General features: G+C 35.3%; 3 protein-coding genes across 3 annotated transcripts; 1 reads left to right on the forward strand and 2 right to left on the reverse strand.

Annotated features, from left to right (window-relative positions):
• Positions 1–5632: 5632 nt before the first annotated feature.
• LOC112011841 (protein DETOXIFICATION 46, chloroplastic) lies at positions 5633–12803 on the reverse strand. The gene is made up of 14 exons (XM_065775387.1): positions 12256–12803; positions 11131–11225; positions 10836–10944; positions 10291–10346; positions 9735–9790; positions 9235–9373; positions 8954–9091; positions 8797–8865; positions 8585–8695; positions 8234–8362; positions 7228–7305; positions 6015–6086; positions 5868–5930; positions 5633–5790 (listed from the first exon to the last, which is right to left on the reverse strand). Exons 1-14 carry the CDS (start codon positions 12680–12682, stop codon positions 5719–5721), a joined length of 1614 nt encoding a protein of 537 aa, XP_065631459.1. The 5' UTR covers positions 12683–12803; the 3' UTR covers positions 5633–5718.
• Positions 12804–18185: 5382 nt separating this feature from the next.
• On the forward strand, positions 18186–21111 carry LOC112025873 (cytochrome P450 81E8). The gene is made up of 2 exons (XM_065775388.1): positions 18186–19079; positions 20276–21111. The coding sequence occupies exons 1-2, from the start codon at positions 18189–18191 to the stop codon at positions 20912–20914; spliced, it is 1530 nt and encodes a 509-aa protein (XP_065631460.1). The 5' UTR covers positions 18186–18188; the 3' UTR covers positions 20915–21111.
• A 1361-nt stretch (positions 21112–22472) lies between these two features.
• On the reverse strand, positions 22473–26171 carry LOC136068331 (protein DETOXIFICATION 46, chloroplastic-like). The gene is made up of 7 exons (XM_065775361.1): positions 25624–26171; positions 24500–24594; positions 24205–24313; positions 23660–23715; positions 23104–23159; positions 22604–22742; positions 22473–22523 (listed from the first exon to the last, which is right to left on the reverse strand). The coding sequence occupies exons 1-7, from the start codon at positions 26048–26050 to the stop codon at positions 22473–22475; spliced, it is 933 nt and encodes a 310-aa protein (XP_065631433.1). The 5' UTR covers positions 26051–26171.
• Between the last annotated feature and the right edge of the window lie 28 nt (positions 26172–26199).

Below are 26199 nucleotides of genomic sequence, written 5' to 3' on the forward strand. Positions count from 1 at the left end.
GTAGTACGGGTGGTAGAGGTTGAGAAACACCAAAGGCAGGATGCTCAGAATCTTTTTATGCGTGTGAAGGTAGCCATTCCATTATCAAAATTGATACGAAGGGGGGGTTTTGTGGCTAGGTCGGATGGGCAGCGCTCCTGGGTGACGTTCAAGTATGAGCGTCTTCCTATGTTCTGCCATTGGTGCGGCCTGCTTGGGCATGATTTGAAGCATTGCGCACAATACTTTGGGTTGACAAAGAACGGAGATAAGGTGATATGCCAATATGGAGAATGGTTGAAGTCCACAGGAAGCCATCCTAGATCACCGTTAAAGAAAGAATCAACACATACAGGTTTGAACCGAGGAGATGATGATGTTGATAGGCGACGACCAAGCTCTAACGAGGGGAGGGCGGCGGCGGAGGATGATGAGAGCTGACCAACAAACCCTAGGTTGAATGACAGTGGTGAAAAAGGAAAGAACGTGGATTTAGGAGTTATTGTGGATTTTGCGGGGAGTAATAATTCAAATGTGGCCGTTACAAATTTGCAAAATTTGAACTCTAACGTCAAACACGTTGGCCATGCAAACATATAGTCAGAGAGTGATGGGCTTGTGGACATCAAAGACATTAATGGGCCTCAACTAGTTAAGCCAAGGCCCACTTGGACTAGAATCACACGAATGGATCATGGGTTGGGAGTTAAGATTAATGAGAAGCCTGTGCGGAGCAAGTCACAGAATGAATTTCTTTGTAATGCAACGGCGGGGGTGGTGGATCACCCTTGCCGAGACCAATGAAAATCTTAAGTTGGAACTGCTAAGGGCTTGGGAACCCTTGGATAGTTCGTAGCCTTCGCAAATTAGTGAAGGACCAAGATCCTAAGGTGTGTTTTTTAATGGAGACTAGGTTGGATAAGGAGGGGTATGACAAGCATTGTAAGGAGGTGCCGTTTCAGAATAAATTGATAGTGAAGAAGCCTAATTCGGGTGGAGGTTTAGCACTAGTTTGGAAAAGAGATGTTAAGCTGGATGTTATAAATTTCACGGAGAATCACATATTGGCAAAGGTGGTGGAAGACGATGGTTATGCTTGGTATTTGACATGCTTTTATGGATGGCCTGATGCTAATCAAAAACCAAATCATGGGTGCTTTTGAATCATCTTTCTTCTTTCGTCCAAGGACCTTGGATGTGCATAGGGGGCTTTAATGCATTCCTACACTCATTTGAAAAACAGAGTAGTCATCCACCTCCATATAAACAAATGGATGAATTTCGAGAAGCTCTGGATTTGTGTGGCTTAATTGATTTGGGGTTCAGAGGGTATCCGTTCACGTGGAATAATAAAAGACCAGGTAGTGCGAATACTAGGGAAAGGTTGGATCGGGCTGTGGCAAATATGGAGTGGAGGGTGAAATTTCCAGCAAGTACCGTGATGCATCTTTTTTCCCATGCTTCTGATCATCGACCATTGCTGTTGCAAACGGATGATGGGGGGTTGCAAAACAAAGGGGTTCCAAGTTTTAAGTTTGAAGAAAAGCGGCTTCTATGGGAGAAGTGTGAAAAGGTTGTCGCTGAAGCTTGGACCAGAGAGTGGAGGGCGCCGAGTTCATTGGCAAGCACAAAAGAAAAAATCCAGTGTTGTGGGGCTGAGTTGCATGCATGGGGTTCTTCTAGGACCCACCCCGATGCCAAGGAAATTAAAAGATTACAGAAATGTGTTGAGGAGTTAAGCGTTGGGGTGACTACGGTGGAAAGTAAGACAGAATTTTTGGCAAAGAGTAAAAAACTTGATGATCTTTTGCTTAAACAGGAAATATACTGGGCATAAAGATCTCGGGTTAATTGGCTGAAATATGGGGACAAAAATACCAAAATTTTCCACTCTAAGGCATCACAAAGGCATCAGAGAAATTTGATCAAGGGAGTGAGAGATCAACAAAACATTTGGGTGGAGGAGATTGAGGATATTACTGGTGTTGTAACTAATTACTTTAAGAATATCTTTGAAGCAGGTGATTGTAGCTGGATGGAAGAATGTCTAAGTGCAGTGCCCCAAAAGGTGACAACTGATATGCAGGAAACTTTGTGTAGAGAATTCAATGCGGAGGAAATCAAAGCAGCGTTGTTCCAAATGGGACCAACCAAGTCTCCTGGACCTAACGGTATGAATGCTCTGTTTTATCAAAAATTTTGGCATATTGTTGGTAATGAAGTGACTGCAGCTGTTCTAGATTTTCTAAATTCTGGAAATATGGTACCTGAAATTAACTATACTCATATTGTTCTCATTCCAAAAGTTAAATCACCGGAAAAAATGTCGGATTACAGGCCTATTAGTCTTTGTAATGTTATTTATAAAATTATTTCAAAAGTACTGGCTAACAGGTTGAAGCTGATTCTCCCCCAAGTGATCTCGTTTTCCCAAAGTGCTTTTGTTCCTGGATGCCTCATTGCAGATAATGTCCTTATGGCCTATGAAACACTTCATGCTATGCATTGCAAAAGAAGTGGGACAAAAGGCTCATTGGCACTTAAATTGGATGTTAGTAAGGCATATGACCGTGTTGAATTGTCTTTTCTTCGAGGCATCATGACCAAGCTGGGTTTTCCAGAAATATGGATTAACTGAGTCATGAGTTGTGTAACTACACCTAGCTTTTCGGTGCACATCAATGGAAAAGCTTATGGAAATATTCTCCCATCTAGAGGGCTCCGACAGGGGGATCCATTATCTCCATACTTATTCCTATTGTGTGCTGAGGGGTTCACATCTTTGCTGGATAAAGCTGAAAGGGAGGGGCACCTCCATGGGGTTTCTATATGTAGAAGGGCTCCTTCCATATCCCACTTGCTATTTGCTGATGACTCGCTTTTGTTTTGCCAAGCAACTCAGGATGAAGTGCAAACTATTTCAGAGGTATTACAATTATTTGCTGCCTCATCTGGACAATGTATTAATTTTGAAAAATCATCTATCTATTTTAGTAGCAATGTGAAGGAAGAGCGAAGACGAAGGATAAAAGATGTTTTGGGGGTAAAGGAGATGGAAAGATTTGAATCCTATTTGGGTTTGTCTACCTTGGTTGGTCGGTCGAAATAACAAACTTTCTCGTTTCTAAAAGATAGAGTGTGGAAAAAAATCCAAGGGTGGAAAGGTCAATTATTATCGAGAGCAGGGAAGGAGATCTTAATCAAAGCAGTGGCTCAATCCATCCCCACTTACACTATAGGGGTTTTTCAGCTACTGATGAAACTTTGTGAAGAACTTAATGCTATGTGTGCTCGGTTTTGGTGGGGGCAGATTGACAATGGAAGGAAGATCCATTGGAAGAAGTGGAGTGTGCTGGCTCAATCAAAAAAGGAGGGTGGAATGGGCTTTAGAGACTTATATAGCTTCAATCTAGCTATGTTGGCCAAGCAAGGGTGGAGATTGCTACAACAACAGGAGTCTTTGGTGTATAATTGCTTTAAGGCGAAATACTTCCTGCGTGGTACATTCCTTGAAGCTACAGATGTCCCAAATAGTTCTTACTTATGGAAGAGCTTACTAGCAGCTCAACCAATCCTAAGGAAAGGTGGTTGTTGGAGGGTGGGCAATGGGTCATCTATTCAAGTAACTATGGATAGCTAGATTCATAACCATCCTACACACAAAGTTCTCCATCCACCACATGTGGAGGAGTGGGAATGGAGAGTGTTCGAGCTCATTGATTGGCAGATAAAAGCTTGGGACCGGGAGCTTATTGTTAATGCATTTCATCGAGAGGATGCAGAAGCAATTCTACGCATTCCATTGAGCCATAGATTGGTTCCAGATACTATGATCTGGCTCCATACTAAAACTGGGGAGTATACGGTGAGATCTTGGTACCACATAGCCCAATTAATTCTAAAGCAGGAAAAGGATTTGGGAGAGAGCTCAAAGGTGGTGGGAGGATCTAATGTATGGGCGAAAGTTTGGAAGATGAAAGTACCAAATAAAATTCGGGTGTTTGCATGGAGAGCTTGCCAAAACATTCTACCTACACGTGAGAATCTATTTCGTAGGAAAGTGGTCTCGGGTGCCTCTTGTGAATGTTGTAACCAGGCACCAGAATCAGTTCTTCATGTGCTATGGGAGTGTGGGGCTGCATAAGACGTGTGGGCAGGTGGTCCACGTAGGTTGCAGAAAGTGGGCACGGAACACAGGGATTTTATGCAGCTGATAGAAGAATTAATCCTAAGACTGTCGAAAGAAGAGCTAGCGCTTTTTTGGGTCCATTATTAGTTAATATGGAACCAAAGAAACACAGTGTGGCGTGGAGGGAAAGCTCAGGATCCTTCAAGATTGAATTCACGGGCTTCAGACTTGCTTGATGAATTTAAAGAATTACGAGTTCAGTTGGCTATCCATATAGCTCGAGAGAATGTGCAGACGTGGTGTCCACCCTCAAGGAATATGTTTAAGCTAAATTTTGATGCGGCAGTTTTTTCAAATTTGGAGGCGTTGGGCTTTGGTGCTGTAATAAGGAACAATTCGAGGGCAATGATGGCAACAGTATGTGCTAAGGGGCCTATGGTTGCCAGTAGCAAAGAAGCAGAGGTTTTGGCATGTCGGAGAGCTTTGGAGTTTGCTGTGGAGACAAGCTTCCAAGAGGTGATTGTTGAGAGAGATAATGCCACTGTGATACGGGGTTTGACAACTGCCAAGCCTGACAAATATACGCTGGGAAATATTTATGAGGATGCTCGCTATCTGGCGTTGAAGTTTCGTAAGCTTTCAGCCAACTATGTTAGACGCAGTGCTAACGGGGTGGCTCATTCTTTGGCCCGGTTTGCTAAGTATGTAAGTGAGGAATATGTTTGGCGGGAGGAACAACCACCCTCAGCCCTTGAGGCTTTGTATTTGGACTCATCTGTTTCTAATTAATTGAATAATATCCAATCCAATTTCCAAAAAAAAAATAGATCCAACAGCAAAAACAAAGACTCTTATTAATGTTAATATTTTAATTAAGATCTCATTAATTATCCCTCATTTATTATATTTTATATCTATCTGTAAACCCAAAAAAAAAAAACTGTTATATTTGACTCTCTCTCTACGTTTCTCTCTCTATCTCTTTCTTCTCCATCGTTGTTCCACCTCCATAAATAGATTGCTAGTAGAAGAAGGAAAAAATATTAGCAATGTAAATATTTTTTCCAATGCAAAGCTCACTAAGTTATTATAGTTTTACCAATGTGAGGTTTTGGGTGCCAACTATTATTTGTTGCTATGCACATATAATGTGTTTTGAAGATTTCGGTGTTTAGGATTGTCAATGTGTTATTCATCTATTTTTGCTTTAAAAATATGTACTTCAAGTTTAAAAAGAAGGGTTTATATGCTGTATAACTCCGGAACTTCCCACTTGTGATTGAAGTGGACTGCATCTAAGCACTTGTAGGTTTGGCATGTTTACGGTATTTTGCAACTGATATCTAATAACTTTGCTTTGGTAAGAGCGATATTTGGTATGTTTATGATATCCGCTCTTAATGATGATTATTTATTATCAGATCAAGATACCAATCAATTTTTGGTGTAGGCGAGAATTGAATCTTAGATCTCTTATACAACTATTAAAAACTTTACCAGTTGAGCTAACTGAATAATACAAAATAATACAACAACTAACAAACAATTAACTATTAGCTTTGGTGAAATACATCATTGCTTGAGGCTGTACAATGCTTTTCCAGTTGACACTAACCTAAATCTTCAGAGTAAAGTATGCCATTGGGAGAAAGAAGGCGCCAAAGACAAAGGAAGAAGCGAACCTGAAGAAGAATAACTTTCTGCAGTCAGTGAAGTTCAAATAGATAGTATGACACATGCAAGTAGTGGTTAATCATACCCACTGAAAGCCTACAGATGCGAACCAGCAGCCTGGCAGACCATATCCTCTACTGGTTACAAGCTGGGAAAAGGAAGATAGGAGGGCCTTGTTAGTGCACAGTAAACAAAGATTATAACACCAGAAGAGCAAGGAATATTTCTGTACCAATAGTAGAAGTGCACCCACAGCAAAGCATCCACTCATTGACAAACTAAGAAATTTAAGATCCCGTCCTGCCTGCAGAAACAGAACAGATTATTTATCTATTTATTTACATTTTGATAAGTAATTTTTGGCTGCAAGGAGAGGGGGAAGGGTAGATATAGACACTTTTTTTTTTGGCTGAACAGAGACACTTCCATGTTAGAACGCAAATTGGGTGCAGCCTCCAGCCCAGCAGAATCCATTTTCATTAGCAGGTCTAGGATCACATTTCAGGACTGGCATCGAGTTGAGCAAATTATACATCATATAGCCACGATAAGGAGAGCTTGAGCTTTCTTGTTATAATCGGGAATTACAGTCAAATCCCCTAAATTCAGCTATATTAAGTAATTCATTTAGCAGGAAATGCAACCAAATTAATGGTGATCAGAAAAATTCCAATGGTACAAATATTCCCAAAAACAGAAGGAGAGCATGAATGCATGATATAAGGGTGACTACATTCATTTTGTATTCTTGTGAAGAACTTATTTATTTGTGATAGAAAGACATTATGAGGACAAAATAGGGGGGAACATAATTGCATTGGCCCACCTTGTCCCACATATGCAACCTTTTGATAGTTACAAAGATTGCAAAGAGGAAGTAAAGTTAAAGTAGCCATCGCTAAACGCCTAGTAGCCAAATCTTGCCAAACCACAAAGAAAATTGTGATTTGTTGAGGTTGGGGGGACTCTTTGATCCTATAGGGCAGGGACTTATTTTATTTTATTTTATTTGGCTTAAAAATAAGTAGGGAGAAGGGGTTTGAACCCAAGTTTTTCTCAATGGGAGAACCAAGCAATGCCGTTGTACCACAAAACTTTTTTTCTTATAGTGCAAGATGTATAAAGATGACATGAATAAACCCTAGGACATAAGTCAGATCTTTTTGTGACCTCATTATTTAGGTGGCTACTGAAATTAAGAGAAAACAGACGGGGAAAAAAATCCAAGTCCATCAAAAGATCCTTCCATACCATCCCCATATTTGAACAAACTCTACAATACTCAGCACGGCACCACTGTAAGATAAAACAGATTGGGTACTTCCACCAGCGCTCTAAATAGACATGACTCCTACATCAAGTTTCAGCAAGCTATGTTCCATGTATATGCATATGACTCGTAGGAAAAGCAGGACAGGTTCACATTAAATTAAAACCAAGCATACCAGCAACGCTCCCTCAAGGCTGTGAGTTTGGGGTGTGACAGCTAATGCCATGAAGTATGGAATCAGAACTTTGTGCATCTGCAAACAAGATAAAATACTAACAAGAATCAGATGAGATATAATTTTCCATCTGCATAAGATTATGAAAGGGTATATATGTTGTCCTGAGAATATCTGCACCTTATATTAATTTCCTCTACCTTTAACTCAGAACTCAAATAGGATTTATAATGTTAGTCAGACTTAAGATAAATGACATGAGAAAGCAAGGAACAACACAGATATGAAAATCTTTTTTTTTTTTTTTTTTGATAAATAACGGAATTGTATTAACCAAAAAGTCCAAGTACACTGGGGGTGTACAAGGAAAACAGTACATCAAACAGAAAAATTACAAAGATCCAGCATTTCTAAAAAATTAGAACAAGAGAAGAGATTAAAGGAAGAACTCCACTCTAGCAAGGTGTGAAGAAGAAGAGATTTAATTTCTGGAATAGACCGTTCCTTTCCTTCGAAGCATCTTGAGTTCCGTTCTCGCCAAATACACCATAGGACACAATGAGAGACAGCCCTCCATAAATCAATGCTCCGACACCCACCAAATGAACCTTGCCAACTCGAAAATAAATCTAAGACACCACGCGGCATAACCCATTGAAGACCAAATAGAGCCCACACCATAGGTACTAATAAAGCAATTGTAATTTTAACTCTCATATATATATATATATATATTTTGATAAGTATAACTCTCATATTTATCAGTTACAAGACTTTTTGAAATGATAAAAAGAATATCCTTAGTTTGCCCCTGAACCTATTCATGGGGGTCATTGGAAGCTAAAGAATGAAAAATCACTAAAAATATGAACATTCAGTATAAAAGCAGTTGTCACAAGACTTGCAACCCAATTAATAAAACATAATTAGGCAGAAGAAAAAAAGTTCCAAAGATTATAAAAGGACGGATAGTACTCATAACAGAACTCAAACAGCAAGAACTAACCTCCTGTATGACATTCTGATCATGTGTAAAGATTTTGGGGAACAACCAAGGAACAGATGTTCCTACAATTCCTAATAACAATCCAAGTACGGCTCCAATGATGACAAGTGATTTTAGCAACATTCGAGCCTGTTTGATTTAAATAACCACTCAGAATACTTTCAACAAGCAAAAATAACTATACTATATTAGAGAGAGAGAGTTGGCATAAATACTATCAAAAGAGAGAGAATCAGGGATGGGGACTTCAAATGGATCATTCATCAACAAGATGTAAGTTAAAACATGATTGTACAGAAACTGATAAAACCAAGTTAGAACTGTAGCATCATTAAAAAAACCATCATTAACCTTTTCCAAGCTTCGTTTGGCTCCATATATTAACTCAGGCATAAATGACTGAGCGGTTTGAGATAAAGGTCCACTCCAAACTGTACACATGACAAATGCTTGAATCATGACCTAAGAGTAAAGAGAAAGTTGTCAATGCTAATGACCATCAGGTTTCTACATAAAGGAAGCCAAAGTAGGGAAGATAGTATACAAGTGTGGGCAAAACTAACCTGATGAGCGGCCATGGTGTATGTGCCCATAGATGTAACAAAATATATAATGAGGGAGTAGAAAGCCACCTAAAAAATCAAGATATCTCAGACACAGAGAGATGATCACATGAGACAAGATCCAGCTACAGAATTGAGTAATACTGTATAATGTAACCTTAGATATCATTGTTATAAACACTGGAGCAGCAAGCCCAAGTACTGTCAGAAGTTCATCAGGTGATGGAACAGAGATGGAATATGCATTGTATCCTTTCTTGTTCAGAGCTTCAATCATCATAAATCCTGCAATAACCTAGAATAAATGCTAGTGAGTAGCAATGGAAAACAAAAGCAAGTGCATATCTTCTTGGCTGCTCTGAGAAGGCATCAATAAGAGCATAAGATGAAGAATATTTAACCCAAACAAAATAATATATAAATTTTCATTCAGCACACCTGGGAAGCCATTGTAGCCCATGCTGCACCAGCAATGCCATAGCCCATGAAACTGCACAGGACAATATCACCAACGCCATTTACAGCACTAGCCACCGCCAAAGCCTTCAAAGGTCCCCAGGAATCTTTCATGCCAAGACTGGAAAACAGAAAGAGAATATCAGACACAAACTTAATGAGGAAACAAACATTCCAATTTCTTTTAACAGGCCAATATTTGATGTAAGATGAGCAAATAAAATTTTGTACCACCACTAAACACTCACTTGCCCGTACAAAAATAAATGAAACATATTCATCAGTCAATAGAATTTGTGGGGAAAGAGGATGCATATAGCACCAAAGAAAGAATTTCAGATCTAATAAAGTTCACCTAGTAATTCTATTATAGTAACAAGTATGTGTATTACCCAGTCAAGAACGAGTATAAAAAACCAGACTAAGGCACTATGTCCTCATTCAGCAGATAATGTATGGGAAGAGATACAGTACATCATCACCTTGCACTCTGAGCAACCCATCCAACAAGAAGTGCAGGCCATGCTAAGCCTTGAATCTACCATCACAAAATATCATATAAACAAAGCAAGTGGAATAGAGCATTAAATTTTGCGGCAATGCAGCCAGAATATTCTCCAACAGATTTGTTACCACAAAAAAAAATATTCAAGTGCTTCAGTAGCAGATAATATGAACTGCCAAAAGCAGTCAGCGAAGACAAAGCATGCCAATCCATAGATGTTGATTCTTTATATTTCCTTCATATAATAAATAAGAATAACAAAAAAAAAAAATTATATTATCTACTTCAGTTAACACCATCTTGACAAGTATACTCGAAGTTTACTCAAGTATATCTGACTTTCAAAGGAGATGGTTTTCAGGAAAACAAGAGGATTTTTTATGTTATATATTTTTAACTTATACAGTTCCTTTCCCTACTATAACTTGGTTTTATGGTTTAGCAGTACCTAAGCAAGAAAAATCACAAAAGGAATAGCTGAAACTTCTGAAATTATTTATAGAACACATGCAGGATTTAAAATGAAATTGAACCTGAACATATATGTTTGCTGCAGATATGAGCTGTGCATTCTTTAGCCCAGTAAAAGCTGAAAAGGCAAAAATAGGCAAATCATCAGTCATTGGATTTTGTCTGCCATTCATTTGTGATAAATTATCATCTGTTCCAAAAGCTTAAGCTAATAGGAGATTGTGAATTTAATAACGTATAGGACCAGACTCCCCCTTAATAAATGGGGCCCAACATGTGGGACAGGTAGAGCAAAGACAGGGGTTTGAAATCAAGACCACCAACTCAGATGCCATAATAAATTTCAGATTGTTTGAAAAGCTTAAGCTAATGGGAAATAGTTAATTTAATCACAAAACCATTATTCTAACATGTATATATATGCTCGCTGTTATCTATTAAGTGGTGAACACTGAACAGTATCAATCAACTGAACACCCAAAGAGGCAAAGACAATGAAGCACTCTACTTATCAATAATAAAATAAGTAAAAACCAAAAGCTGCTCCAAACTTTAAAAATAATTAAAAAAAAAAAAAAAGGGTCAATAAATGCTCCATCTTTGATACCAGTCAATACCCATGAACCAAAGAATTTTGTAAACAAAAGCATCAAGCAGCCACAAGTCAACCCAACAAAGAGCAAGATAGATATGTGATGCTGCACTTCATTTTTATCCTGCACCAATGGCATCTTGTCAAAAAATGCAATGTGGGAAATTGAAAATCAAAGAGAAACTGATTGTTACAAAATATCTAACACCACAAAGTCCATAATTAAAAGTAAAAAAAGCAACACACCTGTGAGTGTTCCTAGTTCTTACCATAAATGCAACAAGGCCCTTCAACTGTTAAAGAAACTAACCTGTTTGGCAAGAGCAGTAGCAACCATATTCGAAGTAGCAATTGAGAGGAACATGAATATATAGCTCATATAATCACATACAACTGTTCCCGGCCCTGCCATTCCAAATTCAAAATTAAATCAAACCAGAAATATCGCCCTTCATAAGACAGGCCCAATAAATGCATGTAATAGGACGCGCACAAATGCACGCACGCACAAAATTTAACCTACTTATCTATATGATGAATTCTTGATCTGAAGTTCCTTTTTTATTTATATCAAGCATCATGACTTTTCTTTTCCAACATTTTCTTATCAACCACAAAGAACTAAAGCTCAATAAATCCCCAATTTCTCAAGTAAAAAATATAATTATTATGTCAAACTGTACTCTTGGTCTCTCAAATTTAAAGCACATTCCAATGTAACCCTAAATTTAAAAAAGCTTCAAATTGTCCATAAATTTTTTACTTTGAACCAATTTATTCCTTTATTTCATCAAATTAGACGGAAGAATACATTGCTCCATATTTTTTAAAAACAAAATTCGAACTTTTTAAAATCATAATCGTCCATTTTTAAACAACCATTTATACTATAATATGTCATTAATATCTTTAATAACAAAAATTAAATTTTAGCTTATTAGCTTACTTTAACCAACTTTTGGCTAAAAGATTTTCATCCAAAGGCACTTTCAAATTTTTTTTTTAAATGTACATGATATAACAAAATCTAAAGCACTCGCTTAAAATCAAAATGGCTATGGATTTGAACTCTAGGGAAGGAATTACATTTGCATTGGGTGCGTTTATATATGCAGTTGGAAAATTGTATTTTGATTTTAAAATGAGCGTTTATAAAAAAAAAATTTAAAAAAAAGTTAGGAATGTTGTGGTTGCAAAACAGAGTTTTGGAGTTTTAGAAACGCTCTTTTTTATCTCCCAAAACCCCTAACCAAATGGACCCAAAATGTCACAATATTTTCACAAGAAGCTCAAATTTTGCCATGCAATTAGACTTTCTGTTTGCCCACTTATTGAACTCTTGTACCAAAAAAAAAAAAAAATTGAAGCAGCTAATTTTAGAAATACTGCATAGTAATTTTTTGGAAGAGAATAATGGAATTGAAATTTACAATACCTAAAGCAGCGAGCTCAATGGAGCTACCCTGACCGATAACCGCGGTGTCAATGAGACTCATCAACGGTCCACAAATCCAAAGCCCAGTGGCGGGCCCAGTAAACATCACAATCTCCTTCATTTGCTTCCATATATTCTCACTTCCCAATTCCGAAACTTTTTCTTCTTCTTCTTCTCCCGAGACCGAAACGATATCAATTTCGGGGCCGATGTCATCATTGCCGATGAGTTCTTTGTTATTGCTGCTAATGCGAGAAGCAGTTACTATCCGATTCCGAAAGCTATTTTTCGGCGTCGAAATGAGTGATAAATTAGAATGGAAAAGAGAGATGGGGAAGCGAGGTGATGGTTGTGGTAGTTTGTTGGAGAAGAAGGTTGGGTTTTGGAAGAGAGGAGTATTGTGAGATGTTAGCGTTTTGAATTGCATTTTTGAATTGGAAATGAGAAAACTCCAGCTGAACTATCAAGAGAAAGAGAAAGGACGAAGACGATAGAGGAAGAGAGAAAGATTAACATTACTACAAAGTCTACAACACAGCTGAGGAGGAGAGTGACTCAGAAAGAGAGTGGTTGTTTGTTTTCTCTGTTAAGTTTTCGAAACCAAACACGTGGAGCTGGAACAAGCGTTGGCGGCCTTTTCTTAAATGGACAGTTTCTTCTTCTACTGTGTCCTTACTTAAAAAAAAAAAAAAAGTGACCAACTTGGTCTTTGAACACCATTTAGTCTCTAGACACCGATTAAACCCGTTAGTTGTTCTCAGTCTCTCCTCTCTTTTCACTTATCTCTTCTCTCTCATCCCTCTCACAAACCCTTATCTTCTCTCTCAGACCTCTCTGGCTCTCTCTTCTCTCTCTCACCCACGGCGGTCGGCGGTTGAAGACTCCCTCTCTCAACCTTTGGCCATGGTCGAACCCATGTTTTGCTATTAAGATCTTGCACTCTCTCTCGAATTGAATCAGTGCCATGAAGACAGTTGGCTAAGGATTTTCGAGCTTCTCCTCACCGCTGTTGCTGTTGTTCCTTACTGAAGGCTCCAATTGAGTGCTACTGACACTAGCTTTGGTGTTCCTCAGTAATGTAAGAAAAAGTTTGTATTTGTGCTTTTGTTTGGGTTTGGGTTTGGATTTCTGTGCCAAACGTCAAATGTTTGGCGGAGACCCATAAGCTCCACCACTGCCACATGCGACAACTCACACTGGCAATGCCACCACTAATGGTTGCGGGTCTTTCTCCTCTTTCTTTCGTTGGTTTGGGTTTTGGTGAATTTAGGACTGAGTTTTCTTATAATAATGAGGATTTGATGATTTTTTTATTTATTTGGGTTTTAAATGTAGGTTTTGGGTATGATCATTTGTGAATCTATCGGTATTTTCTGATTTAAGTTTTATATCAAAATGGGTTTAATATAGTTTTTTTTTTTTTTTTTACTCTCTCTCTCTCTCTCTCTCTCTAAATTTTTTGGTGGATTTTTTTATTTTTCTTGCATCTCTACTTTAGGTTGATAATTTTTTATATTTTTTAAAACTCTATTTTGGGTTAATGTGATTTAGTTTTGTTTTTTTAAATTGTTGTTGATTTTTTATATTTTTTATTCTCTTTGATTGTTAAATGTTATCCTATTGCTAAAGAATTAAATATAGCATATAAAAATATAATATTATTCTATTACATAGAATGATTTAGATAATTTGGTATTTATTCTATTACATAGCATGATTTTTTATAGTGCTCAATTTAGATGTTAAACTATGAGACTTTACTAATTTTAGTTTATTTTCTAGTCTTTTGTGGTGGAAAAAATACTCTTAATAGTTATATTAGAAGTACTTTATAATGTCATTCATTTAAAGAAAAGTAAAGGTTAGCCAAACAAAAATAATTGGATAGGTGACAAATTTTAACTTTTACAATTTTATTTTAATTATTATTATTTTATAACAATGCAAGTATAGAAATTTAATTCTTAAAATTTGCTAATAATTATTTATTTGATAATATGTTTTGGGTGGCCGAAATTATAATTTCTACAAAGAAAATGACCTTAATAGATTATTGTAGGGTTAGGATTTGTGGCCCAAGCCCAAAACAATAAATTTGTAGAGTATGGATGATAGAGCTAGGTTGACTGTAGAGCTCACAACGGTTGATCACAACGTCCAACTATAAATCAGTATAAAAATACACATAAAGATCAAATAAGCTGAAGTCCAAAGAGACTTATGATAAATTGAATACTAGTTACAATTCTTAGGGATACAGTAAAACCTTTCTTTTTTCTTTTTCTTTTCCTTTATTAGGAGCCATTCTTCTTTATATAGCATCCTCCTTCATCATCCCCATTGTCCACTTGTTCTTCATTTAGGTCCTTACTTGAGTGCATGTCATGTCATGTATCTTCCTCAGCTTTTTGTGAGTGGCGGTAGCTGAAATTATACTGTTCAGGGGTCTTCTCCATATAAATGCGGTCAGAAAAGTTGCTGCAGTGCATTTAATACGGTGATGACAGCTTTTCCTTTTAGATATTTCTCCATTCTTCTTATCTCAAGGCGTGTCCAAAGCTTATCTAGACTGCTAAAGTCATTAGTAAACTCATTCGAACTCCCCAGATATTTATTTGACCAAGAATCTTTACATCCGAGGAGAATGATTTCTTCGGAATACTGATACTCTCTTTGGACGGATCTTTTTCGCTCCCAAGTTTCCTTCTTTCGTGCAAAGTACCCCTCAACAATTTTAGCCTTTTCGGTCATATAATAACCTTCACATTGGGCTTTAGGCCCACTACGTATGGTTGGGCTTTTTCCCCCACAATTATCAAAAACAAAATTTTATCTTAATATTGGTTCAATCAATCATTGTTAAGTTTTATTATTTTTTTTTAGTTTACATTTTTTTGGTGTTTTGGATTGTTTCTATATTACATTTATGATTGTTCCTATAATAAATAAAAATATAATTGCGAAATACATTACTCATTATTAGATTAGTTTAAATTGTAAAAATAATAATAATAATAATAATAATAATAATAATAAAACAATCATAAAAATAATTATCACACGCAACGCGCGGGTTCACGGCTAGTAAGGAATAAAAGTTAAAGTAATATTGAACTGCAGTGACTAGTTAGAAACAAGTCGACTTAGTGCAAGCAAGGTCACGCCTCAAGCATGCAAAGGAGTATAGAGATTTAGGATATAATGATGAAAAACATGCCGGAATAAAAGGACTTAATAAGAAAAGACGACTTACCTACAAGGACGGATAGCGTAAAAGAGGGTTGACAAATTTTTTGAAAAAGAAAAGAGATGAAGAGGGAATAATAGCTTATCTAGGAAAACGACGGCAGAAACCCAAGGGGTTGAGAGGCTCACTGTTTTGAGAAGAAAACATATGACTTTTTACCTTTCTTTTTCACTTCTTAATCACTTCTTTGGGGCTAGTTTGGGCTTTTCCTACATTTGGGCCTTTGGGTCCATATTAGCAAAAATGGGTATCAACAAAGTCATGTACAGAAGAGATGAGAATCATTCCCACAAGCTCAAACCAAAGAGTCCATTTGGAAATATTATGGGCAATGAAATTAGCCTTTCGAAAAATATGGTTTACAAACCACTCATCAAAAGAGTTAAAAAGCAATAAGCTTTTATTTATAATATGTTTAATCACCCAGTGATGAGAAAGAGAAGTCAGTTTCTGTAGTTGAAGAATATCAAGTTGGAAGCATCTCCTTTGCATATCACGTGTTTGTACCCCAACTTTGTTGCCTTTGCTACTGCTAGTTTAGCTGCTTTTGCTTTAGCTATATTTGGGGGGGGGGGGGGGGGGGGCGGGGGGGGTCGGGCTTGGTCTTTTTATGGCTTTCAAGCAAAAATTGATTATCTTTTATAATTTTTGCCCACTACTACTCCACATGAATTTCTCCTTGCCAACGGATGCATGAAAATTCACTTTCACATGGAGCTGAGAGGGTCCTAAATGTTGCCTATATTAATATCAATATCTGCATAGTCGTAAAACAATAGGTGGCTGAGATATATTTTATTAATTTCTTTACTTAAGAGCAAAGGGTCAAGAGCTTCTTTCTTAGTTTGTCTTGTTAGATTTCTTGCAGGGGAAGCTCCAAGAATTTTTGCTAAGGGGGTCAATGAAAAGATGAATCTTGAATAGGAGATGAATTCTGTAGTCTACATGGTTTATTACAAATTTGTCCATAAGACTAAAAAGATAATAAAAGATAAACTATAAGTTAATTTGGTATATTGTTCTTCATATAATAAACATACAAATTATGATTGTTAAGATTAAATCTTGGAAATAATCTATTATTTCTAAATACAATATCATTGTGCAACATTGGCGTACGTGATGCAACATTGGCGTACGTGATGATCACTTTATAAACATAAGTTCTTGAAGTGGGGTTGGGAGGCAAGGACCGAGGTTAAAGTCTCTAGAAGGAAACTTCACACAAATATACATTTAGATTAGGCTAGAGTGAGATTTCTATCTCAAATAAAAAATAATAATACAATAGACATATTAATTATTGTTATAAAGTGATTTAATTATTATTATTTAGATTATTTATCAATTAGTTTATGTCTTTACTCTGTACAATTTTTTATTTAACAATTCAATTCAACTTTGACAACTATTGGTCTTTATAATTCTATTAAGAAAATTTTTGTTATGTTAACATTTTGTTTTGTCTTCACTCTTCACTCAATCACTTTGTTCTCTTCTCCCACCTCGACTAATTTTTTTATTTTTTATTTATTTAGAATCCCCCATTGTCTAATTGTTTAATTGTCTTTTAGTGTTAACATTTACTAATTATTGACTGATTAACTGACTAACCATCCCCAAACCTACTTACAAATAACAAATAATTAAAAACACATTTAAATTAGTCACTACACTCGCAGATTTGATCAAAAATTTAATTAATTATAATTTTATTTGCAATATATATATTTGCTAGGTCAGGGGTTCATTTGAATCCCTTAAACCAAAGTAAATACCGCCGCAGATTTTTGCTGCTCATGAATTTTTGTCATCTATATCATATTATAACAGATAGTTGTGAACAATATAAATTTTCTTTCTTCCTCTATTGGTACTTGCAAGTTAGTTTCTACTTTCTACTGATTTATTTATTTATTTTGTTGCTGAATAAGTTAGTTTCTGCTAATTACACATGGTGAAAGGGACTTTTTTTTTTTTTTTTTTAAGATGAACTAAAGTTTCCATCCCTTTTTTGCGGGTCACATTTAGTTGGGATTATCTGCAGCCACGCTATCTTCCAAAGAAGTAGTTTAAATGTCCTTCTTGGCCTTGACTTTTCACAATTTCCTCCGTTCTTTGTTTTCAATTTATTGGGCCACATAAATTGTATTCGACAATAAATATATAGTCTGTGTACATGGTCCCCAGACCAACTACAGACCAAAAACATGAAAAAGTCAAAAGCATCATTTACATAAAGCATCCTAATCTGGAAAATGTCCGCCATGTTTCCGAAACATGTTTCCTTTTCCTTTCCCTAATTTAAGGTAAGTGGTATCTTTTTTATATTTAAATATCAATTTTTTTTAAGAGAAAATAATATCAATTAATTCAATTGACTAATCAATATTGAAAAGGATTATCTCTTATATACTAAAAAGTGTACTAGAAACTCAAAATTATTAATTAATTAATAGAATAATATGTAATTATTGTGACATCACTTTTATATTGTCATTCCACAAATACAATTTTTATTATACATCAATTATAATATCTCATTTCAATCATAATGGTAAAATAAAGTAGTGAAATTTTTTATTTTTTGTATTATTTTTTTATGAGAATTTTTTATATTACTAAACTTACTACCGAATATAAACAGATTGTCACAAAGCATCATATCAAAAACAACAAATCAAACATGGAAGACATGTTGCTATACTCATCCCTCTCTCTTCTTCTTCTCCTCCTTGCAGTAGCTTTCAAGTTCTTGCTCCAAACAAGAACAAAACACAAACACCTCCCACCAAGCCCACCTTCTCTACCAATTCTAGGCCATCTCCATCTCATTAAGAAACCATTCCATCGTACTTTCCACCACTTTTCACAAAAATATGGTAACATCTTCTCTCTAAAATTTGGGTCCCAACTAGTGGTCATTGTATCATCCCCATCTGCAGTTGAAGAATGTTTTACCAAGAACGACATCATTTTAGCCAACCGTCCTCGCTTCCTAGCCACCAAGCACATTGCCTACAACCACACCACTGTGACAGCAGCTTCTTATGGAGACCATTGGCGCAACCTTCGCCGCATCAGTGCCTTAGAAATCTTCTCAACAAATCGTCTCAACATGTTTCTAGGAATCCGAACAGATGAAGTCAAGCACTTGCTACACAAGTTGTCACGAAACTCGTGCCAAGGTTTTGCTAAGGTAGAATTGAAATCAATGTTCTCAGAGCTGACATTTAACATCTTAATGAGAATGGTGGCAGGAAAGAGATACTACGGGGAGGACGTGAAAGACGAAGAAGAAGCAAGGAAATTCAGGGGGATAATGAAAGAGCTAGCAGGGTCAGCAGGGGCCTCAAATCCACAAGAGTTTGTGCCCTTGTTGCGGTGGATTGATCATGGGGGTCTGGAGAAAAGATTGATGAAACTGGCCAACAAGACAGATGCATTCTTGCAAGGTCTTATTGATGAGAAGAGGAGTAAGGAAGAGAAGGGGAACACTATGATCGATCATCTGCTTTCTTTGCAAAAATCACAGCCTGAATACTACACGGATCAAATTATCAAAGGGCTTATACTGGTATGTGTAGGTCATTTCTCTTTACTTCTTCTTCTTCTTCTTCTTCTTTTTTGGAACTAGATGCTAATTAAAAAGCTGATAACATCAATACTCAAGATTGTTAAATACGATATATATTGGAAATTCGGTAATCAAATAACCAAATCTGACCTAGTTGTTTATTTGACAAATTAGAATAAAACATTTATAACACGAATTTGAAGTCAACCTCGTAGTCTTGATTTCTAAGTAGGAAGTTGCTTATGTAATTATATTCTTCTCACAATTTATGTATTGTTTTTAGAACAGGATTCTCTTGCAAGTTCAGACTTGAGATTCTAATTTTATATATAACAGTATAGAGAGTTATAAGTCATTTACAAAATAAAATTTGGTGGTACTCATTAATCTTTAATCATATCATATTAATTATTTTATTTTTTATTGTTCTTTTTCACAAATATAAATTTTGATTTTTACCATCTGGAGGTAAGCTAAAGTTGGGGTAAGTCTTGTGTCCAATGCTCTTCCACATGCACCAAACGAAACACCAGGCCAATAACTATTACCCTACTTGTGCCATCTAGCATGACTATCTATTGCACTGGAGCCTACTTATGGTTGTGTTGATGAGTCGATAGTGATGTAGATATTTAGAAAGAACCCCAACAATATCTCAACATTTTGATTCAGTGATATTTTATTAGGATATCCTTTGTCAGAATACCAGTAATCAATCCGTAAAAATAAATATTAGCTATCAATCCATTTTTAATTTAAAATTCTTGGCGTGATTTTATGAATCTCTATAATAAATATTAGCTATCAATAAAATTCTTGGCATGATTTTACATCTTGAAATTTCAGAATTTAGAATTTACATCCTAAATTTGGGGAGTATTTGGATTTAACACCCTGATATTTCAAAATTTGGATTTTACACCCTAAAGTTTAGGGGTGTTTGAATTTTATATCTTAAATTCTGAAACTTTAGGATGTAAATAAAATCCAAACACCCACAAACTTTAGAGAGTAAAATCCAAACACATCTAAAATTTAGGAGGTAAAATCCAAATTTTGAAACGTTAAGATGTAAAAATGCTCCCAAATTTTAAGAGGTAAAATCCAAATTAATTTTAAGGTTGTAATTTGCAATTTTTCGCTACTATTAAATTCTTGTCATGATTTTAAGCACTTATTGAATGTAAAATAAGCAGGTCTTGGTAGTTGCCGGGACTGACACATCGGCAGTGACATTAGAGTGGGCAATGTCCAATTTGCTCAATCATTCTCAAGTGTTGAAGAAAGCTAAAGCTGAGTTGGATAATCAAATTGGACAAGAAAAATTAATCAATGAACTAGATGTCTCTAAATTGCACTATCTACAAAATATAATCTTGGAGACTCTTAGATTGTATCCTGCAGCCCCATTACTTTTACCCCATATGTCCTCGGAAGATTGTACCATTGGAGGATATGATATTCCACGTGAGACAATGTTATTGGTTAATGCATGGGCCATACATAGAGACCCTAATATATGGGATGATGCAACTAGTTTTAAGCCTGAGAGATTTGAAAGTGGAGAGAGTAATGTAAACAAGTTAATGCCATTTGGACTGGGAAGGAGGGCTTGTCCTGGGGCAGGCCTTGCCCAACGTACAGTGGGCTTGACATTGGGGTCATTAATTCAATGCTTTGAGTGGGAAAGGATTAGTAAAGAAGAAGTTGACATGGTTGAAGGTAATGGGCTTACAATGCCTAAAGCTGTGGCATTGGAAGCCATGTGCAGAGCACGCCCGATTACAGCTAAGGTTCTTTCTATGTCTGAGGATGGGTTTGAACAATGTTCTTGAGGTTTGCAAGAATAGCCTAGCTATATTTGCAGAGATTACTTGAATATTAGTTACTTAGTAAACGTTATTGTAATAAGTATATTGCTAGCTAGTATTTATATTGTATTAGTGTATTCCTACATTTTTAACTTTTTTCTCTTTTTAGCTTTCCCTATATAATAATTTGTATTAACTTTATAGTTTATAGGCATAAGGAATAAGAAAGGTTTTGGAAGATTAGCATATTTGCTTTCCTACTATTTTATGTGACATTATGGTTATGGTTTACAGTTGCTAATTTAATAGAGTGTTCAAATAAAAAATTTTGGGAAATGATGTCATTTAATTGATTTTTTATGGGGTACTATTTAGGGCTTGTACTTGCTTGCCATGCAATAAGAGTAGTGATTAAAGCCAATTCTAAATTTTATTTATATTACAAAACAAAGATATAAATCATTTGATTTTTTAAAGAACATAGAGATTTACATTAATCAAAAGAGACACTAATTTTAAGAACTTTGATAATTATGTCATAAAAAGTTAATCTTATTCGTATAAGAATTTTGATCACACACAAAGTTAGGGTAACTATTTAACATATAAATGTCTATTTTACTATAATAGTTTTTTAGTACCTATTTGCTAAAGGCAATATATCCACTCAATAAAAACTTCTAAGAATGATAACGAATATCATCATTTTCCAACAATAAGCAACAGAGTTTTGCTAAGAAAAAAAATGATAACAAAAGGAATGTGTCATCGAATTTTCCATCAGATAATATATAAGTCTCAAAAATTTAAATCTAGAAAATCAATGTTCTTTAGATAACAAATAAAACACCTTCTATTATCATTCCAACTTTTCAAGCATTACTACCATATCTAAAACTCAAAACATGTGAAGAAAACTTTTCGGATGTTAAAATTTAGTGGGAGTATTTTAGACATTATACAATAAAATATTTTAAGAATCATAAGTTTTTATTAGGGTTTAACTGAGAAAATCACAATATGACATATTTTCTCTTTTCCAAAATATTAAGGGAAAATTTGCTTGATTTCAAAATTAAAGGAGGAATTGTAAACTACACTAAACATAAAGGATGAAAAGTGTTTTTATCAAAAGTTTTTTTTTGGGTGTAAAACTATGTATTTTTATTTAAAATAGTACGTAAAGAAAAAAAATATACAAAAAGTCAATCCAAGAAAATTGTATGTAAAACAATGAATTTTAACTCAAAGACGTTGACTAAACCAATAAAAAATTTATAGAAACACAACAAAATGACACAACATTTTCATAATACCTTTATAATTTTGTAATATTTTGTTTTGACTTATAAAGAATTGATAGCTCAGCAATTTTGAAAAAATTGTGATGACAACAAGATGTCTTAAAGTTTTTTCTTGTGATGAAAAAATTGATAGCTCAGTTTTTTCTTTCTTAATTCTTTTATTAATCTTTTTTTTTTGTCTTTTCTTATAATTTTCATTCATTTTTTTTTAATCTTCCATTGGCTTGTTCATTTTTTTTTTAAATCATCATAAATCCTGCAATAACCTAGAATAAATGCTAGTGAGTAGCAATGGAAAACAAAAGCAAGTGCATATCTTCTTGGCTGCTCTGAGAAGGCATCAATAAGAGCATAAGATGAAGAATATTTAACCCAAACAAAATAATATATAAATTTTCATTCAGCACACCTGGGAAGCCATTGTAGCCCATGCTGCACCAGCAATGCCATAGCCCATGAAACTGCACAGGACAATATCACCAACGCCATTTACAGCACTAGCCACCGCCAAAGCCTTCAAAGGTCCCCAGGAATCTTTCATGCCAAGACTGGAAAACAGAAAGAGAATATCAGACACAAACTTAATGAGGAAACAAACATTCCAATTTCTTTTAACAGGCCAATATTTGATGTAAGATGAGCAAATAAAATTTTGTACCACCACTAAACACTCACTTGCCCGTACAAAAATAAATGAAACATATTCATCAGTCAATAGAATTTGTGGGGAAAGAGGATGCATATAGCACCAAAGAAAGAATTTCAGATCTAATAAAGTTCACCTAGTAATTCTATTATAGTAACAAGTATGTGTATTACCCAGTCAAGAACGAGTATAAAAAACCAGACTAAGGCACTATGTCCTCATTCAGCAGATAATGTATGGGAAGAGATACAGTACATCATCACCTTGCACTCTGAGCAACCCATCCAACAAGAAGTGCAGGCCATGCTAAGCCTTGAATCTACCATCACAAAATATCATATAAACAAAGCAAGTGGAATAGAGCATTAAATTTTGCGGCAATGCAGCCAGAATATTCTCCAACAGATTTGTTACCACAAAAAAAAATATTCAAGTGCTTCAGTAGCAGATAATATGAACTGCCAAAAGCAGTCAGCGAAGACAAAGCATGCCAATCCATAGATGTTGATTCTTTATATTTCCTTCATATAATAAATAAGAATAACAAAAAAAAAAAATTATATTATCTACTTCAGTTAACACCATCTTGACAAGTATACTCGAAGTTTACTCAAGTATATCTGACTTTCAAAGGAGATGGTTTTCAGGAAAACAAGAGGATTTTTTATGTTATATATTTTTAACTTATACAGTTCCTTTCCCTACTATAACTTGGTTTTATGGTTTAGCAGTACCTAAGCAAGAAAAATCACAAAAGGAATAGCTGAAACTTCTGAAATTATTTATAGAACACATGCAGGATTTAAAATGAAATTGAACCTGAACATATATGTTTGCTGCAGATATGAGCTGTGCATTCTTTAGCCCAGTAAAAGCTGAAAAGGCAAAAATAGGCAAATCATCAGTCATTGGATTTTGTCTGCCATTCATTTGTGATAAATTATCATCTGTTCCAAAAGCTTAAGCTAATAGGAGATTGTGAATTTAATAACGTATAGGACCAGACTCCCCCTTAATAAATGGGGCCCAACATGTGGGACAGGTAGAGCAAAGACAGGGGTTTGAAATCAAGACCACCAACTCAGATGCCATAATAAATTTCAGATTGTTTGAAAAGCTTAAGCTAATGGGAAATAGTTAATTTAATCACAAAACCATTATTCTAACATGTATATATATGCTCGCTGTTATCTATTAAGTGGTGAACACTGAACAGTATCAATCAACTGAACACCCAAAGAGGCAAAGACAATGAAGCACTCTACTTATCAATAATAAAATAAGTAAAAACCAAAAGCTGCTCCAAACTTTAAAAATAATTAAAAAAAAAAAAAAAGGGTCAATAAATGCTCCATCTTTGATACCAGTCAATACCCATGAACCAAAGAATTTTGTAAACAAAAGCATCAAGCAGCCACAAGTCAACCCAACAAAGAGCAAGATAGATATGTGATGCTGCACTTCATTTTTATCCTGCACCAATGGCATCTTGTCAAAAAATGCAATGTGGGAAATTGAAAATCAAAGAGAAACTGATTGTTACAAAATATCTAACACCACAAAGTCCATAATTAAAAGTAAAAAAAGCAACACACCTGTGAGTGTTCCTAGTTCTTACCATAAATGCAACAAGGCCCTTCAACTGTTAAAGAAACTAACCTGTTTGGCAAGAGCAGTAGCAACCATATTCGAAGTAGCAATTGAGAGGAACATGAATATATAGCTCATATAATCACATACAACTGTTCCCGGCCCTGCCATTCCAAATTCAAAATTAAATCAAACCAGAAATATCGCCCTTCATAAGACAGGCCCAATAAATGCATGTAATAGGACGCGCACAAATGCACGCACGCACAAAATTTAACCTACTTATCTATATGATGAATTCTTGATCTGAAGTTCCTTTTTTATTTATATCAAGCATCATGACTTTTCTTTTCCAACATTTTCTTATCAACCACAAAGAACTAAAGCTCAATAAATCCCCAATTTCTCAAGTAAAAAATATAATTATTATGTCAAACTGTACTCTTGGTCTCTCAAATTTAAAGCACATTCCAATGTAACCCTAAATTTAAAAAAGCTTCAAATTGTCCATAAATTTTTTACTTTGAACCAATTTATTCCTTTATTTCATCAAATTAGACGGAAGAATACATTGCTCCATATTTTTTAAAAACAAAATTCGAACTTTTTAAAATCATAATCGTCCATTTTTAAACAACCATTTATACTATAATATGTCATTAATATCTTTAATAACAAAAATTAAATTTTAGCTTATTAGCTTACTTTAACCAACTTTTGGCTAAAAGATTTTCATCCAAAGGCACTTTCAAATTTTTTTTTTAAATGTACATGATATAACAAAATCTAAAGCACTCGCTTAAAATCAAAATGGCTATGGATTTGAACTCTAGGGAAGGAATTACATTTGCATTGGGTGTGTTTATATATGCAGTTGGAAAATTGTATTTTGATTTTAAAATGAGCGTTTATAAAAAAAAATTTAAAAAAAAGTTAGGAATGTTGTGGTTGCAAAACAGAGTTTTGGAGTTTTAGAAACGCTCTTTTTTATCTCCCAAAACCCCTAACCAAATGGACCCAAAATGTCACAATATTTTCACAAGAAGCTCAAATTTTGCCATGCAATTAGACTTTCTGTTTGCCCACTTATTGAACTCTTGTACCAAAAAAAAAAAAAAATTGAAGCAGCTAATTTTACAAATACTGCATAGTAATTTTTTGGAAGAGAATAATGCAATTGAAATTTACAATACCTAAAGCAGCGAGCTCAATGGAGCTACCCTGACCGATAACCGCGGTGTCAATGAGACTCATCAACGGTCCACAAATCCAAAGCCCAGTGGCGGGCCCAGTAAACATCACAATCTCCTTCATTTGCTTCCATATATTCTCACTTCCCAATTCCGAAACTTTTTCTTCTTCTTCTTCTCCCGAGACCGAAACGATATCAATTTCGGGGCCGATGTCATCATTGCCGATGAGTTCTTTGTTATTGCTGCTAATGCGAGAAGCAGTTACTATCCGATTCCGAAAGCTATTTTTCGGCGTCGAAATGAGTGATAAATTAGAATGGAAAAGAGAGATGGGGAAGCGAGGTGATGGTTGTGGTAGTTTGTTGGAGAAGAAGGTTGGGTTTTGGAAGAGAGGAGTATTGTGAGATGTTAGCGTTTTGAATTGCATTTTTGAATTGGAAATGAGAAAACTCCAGCTGAACTATCAAGAGAAAGAGAAAGGACGAAGACGATAGAGGAAGAGAGAAAGATTAACATTACTACAAAGTCTACAACACAGCTGAGGAGGAGAGTGACTCAGAAAGAGAGTGGTTGTTT

This window comes from Quercus suber, unplaced genomic scaffold, assembly GCF_002906115.3.
Source record: "Quercus suber isolate HL8 unplaced genomic scaffold, Cork oak 2.0 scaffold_110, whole genome shotgun sequence".
NCBI classification, from domain to species: Eukaryota; Viridiplantae; Streptophyta; class Magnoliopsida; order Fagales; family Fagaceae; genus Quercus; species Quercus suber.